This window comes from Macadamia integrifolia, chromosome 8 (assembly GCF_013358625.1).
Source record: "Macadamia integrifolia cultivar HAES 741 chromosome 8, SCU_Mint_v3, whole genome shotgun sequence".
Classification (NCBI taxonomy): Eukaryota; Viridiplantae; Streptophyta; class Magnoliopsida; order Proteales; family Proteaceae; genus Macadamia; species Macadamia integrifolia.
In genome coordinates, this window is record NC_056564.1 from 19,630,722 (window position 1) to 19,641,954 (window position 11,233).

The 11,233-nt window shown below is 37.8% G+C and overlaps 1 protein-coding gene across 2 annotated transcripts; it reads left to right on the forward strand.

Annotated features, from left to right (window-relative positions):
• Positions 1-3,002: 3,002 nt before the first annotated feature.
• LOC122085514 (transcription factor MYB17) lies at positions 3,003-6,625 on the forward strand. 2 transcript variants are annotated; one of them, XM_042653976.1, is made up of 4 exons: positions 3,003-3,564; positions 3,676-3,828; positions 4,426-4,555; positions 5,601-6,625. In XM_042653976.1, the coding sequence occupies exons 2-4, from the start codon at positions 3,696-3,698 to the stop codon at positions 6,340-6,342; spliced, it is 1,005 nt and encodes a 334-aa protein (XP_042509910.1). In that variant the 5' UTR covers positions 3,003-3,564; positions 3,676-3,695; the 3' UTR covers positions 6,343-6,625. The 2 variants fall into 2 exon arrangements, with proteins under 2 accessions (XP_042509910.1, XP_042509911.1); XM_042653977.1 differs by having other exon boundaries at positions 3,003-3,267.
• Positions 6,626-11,233: the final 4,608 nt, after the last annotated feature.

Genomic DNA, 11,233 nt, shown 5'->3' on the forward strand with positions numbered 1-11,233 from the left:
ATTTTCTTAAGACTCCTTTCCTATATTTACTTTGTCCTTTTAATAAAATCTGGAAATGGGAGTGGGGGCGTGAGGTCCACATGAGATGATAGTACCATAAATAAGAGACTGATGGATGAATGAAGTGTACGAATTATCAGATGGACACCTAATGCCATAAGAGTTATGCCCAAGGAACCACGCAACGATCTTGTCACCTCTCTCTCCACATTCAATGCTTCGTTTTTAGTACCCATAAGATCATCAACATCAACTGCTTTCGGAGTTCCGGTTAATCTCGGAGGAACAGGATGAGTCCTCAGGGAACGTTTGGAAGCCAACAAAGTAAAATATTTAAGAAAATTTGAATTTGAAGAGAGAAATACACATAATAATAAATAAATAAAAAAACAAATCTTACTATTCTTTTCGCTTCTTCGTTTTTTTATTTTATTTTATTTTATTTTATTTTAAAAGGGTTAAAACATTAGTTCTAATACTTTAATTTTTGGGAGAGAGATAGGTATGCCATCGATATCAAGTATGCTAGTAGATAGCACCAATAAAAATACATGATAGAGTATTATTTAGGAAGAATATAAAGATCATTTCAGAAAAAGAAAAGAGGAAGATAGGCACAAGGGGTACTAGCATACTTGGTATTAACGGCGTATCCAACCTTTTTCTCTTAGTTTTTGTTTTGCCACCACTACTTTTCTTTCCAACCTGTGACACCTGTTGCCAATTTATATAACCTGACCATTGGTCTCCGCAGATGATTGCGCGGGATGTAAAGACTACAAAAGTGTGATTATTGACTTCTATCAAGAAATGTGAGATCCTTTCGTGCTTTGATTGCCTCAAAGACAGGTTAATCGTGTTACTTAAGTAAACTATGGTAAATGCTACACAGATAACTTCTAAGATAATGACTTTGAAAGGAAAATATTAAGGAAATTTACCGTACATACATACCATTGTAATAGAATATAGGAACACTACAGTAGTAGTAAGCATAAGAGCTGAACAAAGAAACGATCCAATGGCCCATAAATATTTGGCCACAGTATGAAAACAAAATGCTAATCTATTGAGCAGAATTAATGAAAATATAGATAAGGGTAATTGCATAGAGTTGTGATCTGCTGGTCATACGTCTCTTCCGCCAAGGTTCCTTATACTTTCGTGAGATTTTGTTGTTTTGGGAGTTTCGTAACCCCAATGACTCATATTCATTATCCTTAGTGGGGCAATTATCAGATTCCCCACATTTTGCGCCATCTATAACAGCCTTAACTGCTAAGGCAATGTGTTAATACCTTCCCCGACACTTCTGCATGTTAGCACGAGGTTTGTTTTTAGTTTTTGTGTGTTTGCTGATCTAATCGAGTTGCTCTTGGGTTCCTCCTTCGTTCATATGGGTTTGCTTTGTAAGATTTCCTAATAGGTGCGCTAGCATAGTCAAAGATTTGTTTCCAAAATCGATTTAGTAGTGTTTACTAAAGATGGAGTAAGCAGAAATAATCTAATATTATTGGTAAGTGATCTCTATGGAGATATTGGATTCTATTAGCACACCTTAATGGTATGAAATATTTATTACTATGTGTGGACCTAAGGTATTGTTTCTTTAATGGGGAAGAAACCCTAATTTTATTGCAAGATTGGTCCCTACCCTCACCCTATATATAGTTATCACTGACCCATTAAGTGAAGCTAACAATTAAAAAGCAAAAGGGAAAGAGGGTAGACCAGAACAACATTGATCGTGTTATACAAGGAGCATACAAGTAGACGTTGAGGAGTTCTTATTCTTCAACCATGGATTCAGGTATGTCTAAAACGTGTATTTTATTGTGTTTGTCATGCATGATTGTCGATCTTTATGAATTGTTTCGTCTTTATTTTCTTTCATGCTTACCCTTATTCCCATCAGTCGATCTCTCGCATGGGTCTCATCATTGGTCGAGCTGAACGAATTAGGGTGCAAACAATTCTCCTCATATTTCTTCTGTTGTTATGCACTTTGCTCGGCTTTTTAAGGGTTTAAGTGCTTCAGTAATTGTTGATCAATTAAAAAGTGTTTTGAAGATATTTGATATTTAGAGTATTAAATGATATCTTCTTAATTATGTGATGGATTAATTTTTTTTTATTATTATTTTTTATATATATCTAGGCCTTCGGCTTGACTAGTCCCATGGGTCTATACTGACTCCACAATTACATGGACCGAGTCATATTAGGATTGAATGAGAATCATTCAACTTTCGCCCTAAGAAGTAAAGATTAGTCAAACTCAAAACTACAATCTTCTTGAGACGATGGTCCCTTGTTAACTACGCTATCCCTTCGGGATTAGGGACTTGATCACCCATAGAACATTGCATGTAATAAAAAGTTATAATATAAATTTTAATATTTTTTTTGAGTAAAATGAAGCTCGTAATATATTAGATTTGACATTATGGCACAATACCTACCCAACTTCATTTTTTTCAATAAGTATTTCACTTAAACCGAATTTGAACCCATAGGTATGAATCGAATATAGTGATGGATGAATAAAAATTGTAGCGAAATCATTATTTTAAGGAAAAGATAATTAATATTAAAATTACAAAATAAATGTTACTATTAAATCATTTATTTAATTATTGAGCTAAATTTGTACAATAAACAAGGAGATCAAATAATTTTCTCTTGGATAGATTTTACCGGACCTTGATACCTCTACCCCTAACCTATATATTCACACGACATGGAGGACTCGTTCGTCTTTTCGCATGGTTCTAAACTTTTGACTCATCGGTAGAACAATAGTTGACGGGTAATTCAAGCAATCCCAATTCCCCAGCAACTGTTGAAACCGTGAAATTCAATCTCTCTCCCACTTATATGCATTATAAAAGTCTCCTGTCAAGACAAATTTTGACTATTGACCCTACAGTGTCTTCCACATTTATTTGACGAATCATGCAGTAGAATGATGACAGTTTCACAGATAAATGTGAATTGCCATTACAACTGAAGGAGCCAAAAGCCCCAGCCAAGTTGAAAAGAAGTAATAAATCATCGTTCTTTCTTACGAATGAGAGAGAGAGAGAGAGAGAGAGAGAGAGAAGTTTTTATGGTGGATTATGAATGTGAATTAGGAAGAATAGAATATGTAGAACTCCGTCGCACTTCGTGTTCAGCATTTATCGTTCTCTTCAGTCTCATTCTTAACTTTCCCCTAAAGTTTCGCTTTTAATGAGAGTACTTCAGCTTCATGTCTCTGCAAATTCAGTATGAAAGCCTTTGTCTTCACTTTCATTTAGTCTTTAACCTTTGTTTCCATGCGCTTCTTCTCGACTGTGCTACAAGTTTCAATTTTCTTTCTCTCTCTCTCTCTCTCTACTTTTCTGTTCTTATTTTATCCATTTTCTGAATTAAATCTCTTCGTCTCATAAGAGGCAGCATTTAATGAGAATCGTCTTCAAAATCGCCGGTCCTTCTCAGTTTCTGCTTTTTCATACTTCGATTTCCGTAGATAAGATCGATGCATTTAAAGCCCTGAGATTCTACTGATTCATCAATTAATCGGTCTTATACTTATTCCCTTACTCTCCTCCCTGTTTCCTGTTATAAAGTTCTCCGTGATTAGAAGCATTTTGTTTTTTTTGATTGATTTTTCTTCCTCTGCTTCATTTAAAGGGTTTCTGAAGAAGAAGAAGATGGGAAGAGCTCCTTGCTGTGATAAGCAAGGACTGAAGAAAGGACCTTGGACTCCCGAAGAAGACGAGATCCTCGTTGAATACATCAAGACCAACGGACATGGAAGCTGGAGATCTCTTCCTAAGCTCGCAGGTTAGTAAATTTTGTTTCATTTTTGGGGATTCCTCTCTCTGATCCTCCTCTGGTTTCGACTTCTCTTGAACTGCTATGTACAACATCGTACTGCATTCTTTAGTTGTTGAGACTAAATTTTCATTCTTCTGCTTTCTCTCTCTTTTGTTTTGGATGTTGTGATCCTTTGATTCTGGTTTAACTCTGTTTCTGCATCTTCTTTCCTTTTCCTATTACCATTCCCTAAAATGGCACTTTTTTCCTAATGAAGGCCAAGAGTTACACTATTACTGGAGAATAAAGAACAATTACAGTAGCAATTTTGATTCGATTTTTAAATAACTTGCACTAGAAAACACTTTACGTTTAATGAACCCTTATCGTTTTCTAATTTTTCTGTTACCAAAAGGAAAAAAGAAGATGAGCTGGCAACGAGGAGTGAACATTAATGATCATAGTGGAGTAATTATTATTATTTTTTCTTTTCCAAATGTTTGCTTGATTTCTCGATGTTTTCTACGTCATTTGTTATTTTGAAGTTGAGAAAGTATACACTAATAATTACAGAGCTTCTATTTTGAGTAATTAATCTCTGTTGTGATTTACTTTTGTTTGCAGGTCTACTTCGTTGTGGGAAGAGCTGTCGACTTCGATGGACGAATTATCTGAGACCAGATATTAAGCGTGGTCCTTTCACGCTTGAAGAAGAGAAGACTATCATCCAGTTGCATGGCATGCTTGGAAACAGGTTTAATATTCCCCTCAACCTCTTTTTTTCTTCTCTATTTCCCGAGTCCAAAGTTCAAAGTCAAAAGTCCAGACCCAAGATCATGATTTTGTTTTTGGTAGTTCTACTGGTTTTTCGTTTTTGATGTTTGAGTTGAACTTGGAGATTGATCCATTCACAGAAGAGACCAACGGAAAGTACTTTTGAACATATGGGTAACCATGGAGCTGTAAGCCTGTAACTAAACAACCAACGATTTTTACTTGAAAAGTCAACTTTTTTTTTTTTGTTTTCTTTCACCGGCACTGGAGGCCAGAAGGCGAGCAGGGCTGTGGCCTCTTCTTAAGTACTTCCTTTCTGGGCTAGGGTTTTAAAACTCAGAATCGGCATCTGAATCGGTCAGAGCCAATTTTATATTTGAACAGATCAAAATTGGTAAAAATGGGTCTAGAACCGATTATTAATCCGAGGGAATCGGTAGGATCGGGCGGTGCCGATTCCGATTAACCCATTTTCAAAACCCTGTTCTGGACTTGAGCTTTAAGTCCACCACCCACACCAGTGAACAATCAAGTCAGGTGTTTAGTATCGGTCAATGAAATAACTTGTATAGTCTTTAATCACACTCCTCAAGTTGTATTATATTCTAGAGTATTGAGTACATGAAATGACTAGGTCAGTGGCGGTTTAAATCAAGGCTGGATGATCAGGTACACGTATGAGACCCCTTGTCCTGCCATTTGAAATCCATTAAGTGTCTCTAATAAGCATTGGGTTTTAGATTTAGTGTCCTCTGGATGGCAGGAGCAGGGGTGGACGAGAACAATCTTGTATGTGAACTTGATCTGGTCTCATTTAAATCCGGATTCATTGGAACTCCATAATGTATGTTCAGCTTAAATCTTCTTTATTGATGTTTATTGTAAGATTCTCTTGATGAATACAAACTGAATATTGAAATATAAGTATTGGATTAGAGTTTAGAGTGGTATGTGAGAATTTTTGTAGGTTTCTGGCTGTGTTTGAATCATTAGTGATGAAAGAGTGTTAATTTCTCGGTCCCCAGATGGGCTGCCATAGCTTCTCAATTGCCAGGAAGAACGGACAATGAGATCAAGAACTTCTGGAATACACACTTGAAGAAGCGTCTCGTCTGTATGGGACTGGACCCACAGACCCACTGCAAGAGCTCTACTGGGTCCATTGCCAAGTCATCGGCTTCCCCATCAACACGCCACATGGCACAGTGGGAAAGTGCCAGGCTGGAAGCGGAGGCCCGTCTGTCCAAGGAATCCTTCGTCCCATCATCATCATCATTATCATCGTCCTCGTCGTCCAACCCCAAGAATCAAGACTCTGACTACTTTCTCCGTATCTGGAACTCCAATATTGGAGAGTCTTTTCGAAGGTCAAGCAAGCGAGAAGAGGCGATGGTGGTGGCAAGTCAGAGCTCCCCCCTCTCTCAGACATCTACGTCAATAAAATGTGGGTCAGGGGTGACAACAGAAGTGGCCGTGGCAGATCCACCGGAGGAAGTGGAGTGCAAGAGTTGCAGCAGATCAGCTGGTGGTGGGGATGGCGTCGTGGTAGGAGGAGGCGGAGGAGGAGGGTCCTCGGAAGCGTCGAGCTCTAATGAAGTGGAGGTAGCTGCTGATGAAATGGAAGATTTGTCAGAGGAGACATCTTTGCGACTGCTGCTGGATTTCCCAGATCCAGGGAGTGATGAAATGGGGTTCTTCCAGGGACAGATGATGATGAGTAATATTTCCCTCTTCCCGACCTTGTTGAACGAAACCTCGTCTTATTGAGAAAACTTTTGTTTTTGGTTTGCAGGGTGCGTGTTTCAGGGTTTTTGTTTTCTTTTATTTATTTTAGTTTTTCCAGGGATGTTAGGATGCAAAGACATGTTCCTTTTTGTGTGGGTCTTTTTTGCCTCTTGGGTTGGGTTTTTTCTGGTTTCTCTGTTACTCTCTCGACCAGTCAGTCTCATTGAGTTCAAATGTTTTCAACTATATATATATATATATTACATAGTAGTGTACGTTGATGGTGTATGTGAGATATTCAATACATGCATTTGATTTTGGCCAATGACTTGATGCGAAATGGGCCTTTATATGACAATCCTAGGCCAAGGTGTTTGGGCTACATTTGGTGTTCTTTCGATATCTGCACATTTGATTGCTAATTCAAATTTATTTTGACAATATCCTCGTGGTGCATTCTGAATTTGGAATATCTCCGAGGTGCGTTGTGAATTTGGATCTGCTTGTCATTTGATCACTTGGGCGTATATTTGAGGATTCGATTTCGATTTTGATTTGTACCTTTTGTTTATAAATATATCTCTTTTGACTCTTGTAATGATTAATATGATCAAGTGATCGTATGTCCAACAAATTCAAATTCGTGTTCCGATTATCTTGCCATTCGTTTTTATTATTTGGTGAAATGTGAGTGTTTTTTTATTATGTGAAATATAGTTCATAAAAAGCCAATGCCTTTGAAAGGTTGCGAAGAACTTGACCCAAAGAAAAAGAAAAGCTCGAATTTTTTTTAAGGCAAGAATATACGAGTTTTTAGGATTGATAAAGCTCATGAAAAGTCATTTAATGTTATTAGTAGTGAATACTAAGGTTCTTTGTGGTATCATTTTTCTTTTTTATTTCTATCTATCTAACAAAAATCAATGAAAATCATTTTTTATCAAAATATAAAAAGGGTTTAGTAATTACTTGATAAAAATAATTTTTTGTAATAAATAGTTTAATATCTCTGTGTAAAATAGTTTTTTAAAGAAATGGATGAAGAGATTCTTTTCATCCATCTTTTTTTTAACTCTTTTTTTTATTTTGGATTGAAAAAGAAGGGGAAGGGATTTAGATTTCTAATTACAGACAAATGATTACTTTTACTCTTCATTGAACCTTTAAGTACATGCTCATCAAAGTTCATTGCAAAAGTAACTAAAAATCATTTTTGATTAAAATACATAAATAACTCTTTATCTCTTTTTTGTTTTTTATGTTTTGTCAATTTTTTTTAAAATAGAAACAAGTTCCATAAATAATACCAAATGCAGTCAAAATGATTTTTATGAACAAAAATAAAAAAGAAAAATTATATCAAAGAGGGCTTAAATATATTGTAAACAGTTTTTCAAATAGCCAGAGGTTATAGACTTAGTAGAGTGAGATTTTTCCAAATAACAATGTCTTATCTTATCAGGCCATCCGTCCATTCTACTAAATCATCATTGGTAGAGCCATTTTAAGATCTTTTTTGCAATTGTTAATTTTCATTCCTAATGTTTGCTTTTCGATTTAAGTGTTATTTATCTTGACTGCCAATTTCAAAATGATACAAATGGGGTCTTTCTAGGTGTCACCATGCCTAACTGAAAAATAAGTTTTCACCAAGCCTAATGAGGCTTGGTCAACCCTCGACGAAGCGGGAAATCCGCAATGTAGTGAAAAAGTTTAGACCAATGCTCCTCTTTTTGTGCGAGACGAAGGCAGCCTCACTTCCTAGCTATGCTTTCCGCCGGAGTCTTCCTTTTTAGAATTTTGTGCACTTACCTGCTGAGTTAGGTTCAGGTGGGCTTTTATTATGTTGGTGTGATAGTCTTAACCTGAAGGTTCTTTGGCAGTCTTCTTGGTGTATTCATGCTGAACTTGTTCTACCAACTTCGAATATGAATTGGTAGCTTACCTTTGTCTATATGAGTTGCTTAGAAAGTGTTAGAAGTGATCAATTGCATACACTCCTACAAATTGCATCATTTATTCAAGCCCCATGGATTCTATCAGGGGACTGAAATGCATATTTTGATCTTGATGACAAACTACTCTGGGGGCAGACCGATCCCACAGCAGATTATGAGATCATTCACAGAATTTACCAACAGGGCCTGCATTTCTGAAATTAAAATGGATGGGTACCGCTATACATGGTCAAGCAGACAATCTGGTATACATCGTATAGAAGCCAAACTTGATCGATTCTTTGCAAATGATCATTGGCTGGCTCTACACCAATCGGCTAGGGTCATCACAGAACACTTGGCAACATCAGATCATAGAGCTTTGTATCTAGAACTAGAGCGTCAAGGCCCAGCCCGACGTCGACCGAAGCTTTTTGGACTTTAGAACCTTCCGTTCTTCTGGTGGTGGCTTCATTTTGGCGTTCATGCAATATAAGAGGGTCCCCTTCATTTTCTTTTCGCTCAAAGCTACGTGCTCTGGCTTACTTTCTCAAAGAATGGAATGGAAACAATGTGGGGGACATTACCCAGAACCTTGACAAAGTGCGAGCAGCCTTGAATCAGCTTCAGGATGTTGACCCCATCTTCAGGGATCACCAATGGTTTGAGCAGGAGAAGTTACAATTGATCACTCTTAACAAAACTGCTGCAACAAGAAGAAGTCCTCTGGCAGCAGAAGTCAAGAGCAGAATGGATGAGTATGGGAGATCGAAATACTCGTTTCGTCCATGTTTTGACTATGAAAAAACGGGTAAGAAATGAAATCAAGCTCATTAATTTTCAGGGGTTAAGGCTTACATCAGATCAGGAGATTGGTTCTGCTTTTCAGAGTTTCTACAAAGACCTCTTCTCCACATCAAATCCTGTGCTTGATGACGGCTATTTCTCCCCATTATTGGGTCGGGTTACATCGGATGATAACTCCAAGCTCACTGCTTCTGTAACTAGCCAGGAAATATGGAAAACAATTCAGGCCATGCCAGCCCTTAAGTCACCAGGACCGGATGGCTTTCCTGGAGTATTTTACCACAAAACATGGCCGCTCATTGGCAATGAGGTAACAGAGTGCATTTTGAATTTCTTCAGATCTGGTCCATTCAATCTTCCTCTCAATTTCACTTATATTGCCCTCATACCAAAGGTCAAAGGTGTCTCATACCATCACAGTTACTGATTATCGGCCAATTAGTCTTTGTAATTTTATTTATAAAGTGATTTTCCAAATCATTGTGGGGAGACTCAGGCCTATACTAAACAGAATTATCTCTTCCAGCCAGAATAGCTTTATAAAGGGTAGAAATATACAAGATAATAAACTAGTTGTTAATGAAATAATGCACAAGCTGAAGAACACACGCAGAGGCCGCACTGGATTCTTCTCACTTAAAGTGGACATGAGCAAGGCATATGACATGCTTGAATGGTCTTTTTTGAAGAAAACTCTTCTCAGCTATGGGTTTGATGAAGGGTGGGTCAAAAAGGTTATGTTTTGGCATATTGGTTAATGGGGAGTCTCACCCTTTTTTCAAACCCTCTAGGGGGCTACGTCAAGGTGATCCAATGCCACCTTATCTTTTTGTCTTGTGTGGTGAGTTGCTTTCTTCACATCTGGCTCAGGCATTGACAGATAAGCAAATACATGGCATTCAAATCAGCAGAGGAGGTGAGTAGTTAACTCACATGGCGTTCGCCGATGACTTGATCTTCTTTGGCGAAGCCACAATGCCTGAGGCCAGGAACCTGAACTACATCCTTAATACTTATTGTTGATTTTCAGGACAAAAGATCAATATACAAAAGACACGAGCGCAATTCAGCAGCAATGTACCACCTGAGGTCAAAAGACTGTTGAGAGAGTTTTTCCAGATTGCACCTACGCAGTCTCTTGATAAATATCTGGGCATACCATTGATAGGCGGCAAATTCTCAAGGTCACATTGTGAAGATTTAATCAATAGAGTTTCTCAGCGTCTGCAACATTCGAAGGTGCAATTTTTGAGCCAAGTGGGAAAATTGGTACTTATTCAGTAAACTCTTGCTGCACAGCCGCTATACACCATGTCTTGCTTTGAACTACCCCATTCAGTTCATAAAGCTCTCGACTCTATTGGGAGAGAATTCTATTGGTCCAATGGTAGCACTTCGCATGTCCCTACAATTTCGTGGTCCACAATTTGTCAACCTTGAAGATTTGGGGGTTTGAATGTTAAAACTTCAGCATCGATGAACAAGGCCCTCCTTGCAAAGAAGGGTTGGGAAATCCTTGCACAACAGTCCTCGCTTTAGGCTCGACTCATGAAACAAAAATATTTCCTCTGTTCATCTTTTTTGGAAGCCAAGTGCTCATCAACTGCATTGTGGGGTTGGAAATCAATATGTTCGGCGAGGGACCTTCTCAAAAAAGGAATTTTTAGACAGCTGGGAAATGGGCAATCCATAAGTCCTTGGTGCGACTTCTGGATTCCACAATGCCCTCCACCTTCTGCCCCATACCCCCTTCCTCAAGGTCCTCCTCAGACTGTGGCAGCCTTCATTGATCCTCACACCAAGACCTGGAGAAGAGATTTACTTCTTTTTTGGTGGCCTCGGGAGATTGTATGGAGAATAGATGAAGAGTAATGGTTCACAACCAAGTATCTAAGAATGAAGGTTTGCAACAGTAAAAGAAGATGCAAAAGGTAGACTGGATCACCATCATCTTCTACAATTTTTTTTTTTTTAACCTTATAAAACCCATTTTCTTTGATTTCACCGTTCATGCAAACCCATCTTGTGACACCCATTTCGGATGATTTCCATATTCTTATGCAGACAACTTTTATTTATTTTAAACCTTGCGAAACCCATTTGCTTTGATTTCCTCATTCCTACAAACTAACGACTTCTTTTGTTTTTTTAAACCTTGTGAAACCATTTGCTTTGATTTTCCTATTCTT

Coding starts and splice junctions, on each gene's coding strand:
- LOC122085514 (XM_042653976.1), top strand. CDS start 3,696: ATGGGAAGAGCTCCTTGCTGTGATAAGCAAGGACTGAAGAAAGGACCT. Junction 3,829..4,425: donor ATCTCTTCCTAAGCTCGCAG/GTTAGTAAATTT, acceptor TTTTGTTTGCAG/GTCTACTTCGTTGTGGGAAG. Junction 4,556..5,600: donor CATGGCATGCTTGGAAACAG/GTTTAATATTCC, acceptor CTCGGTCCCCAG/ATGGGCTGCCATAGCTTCTC.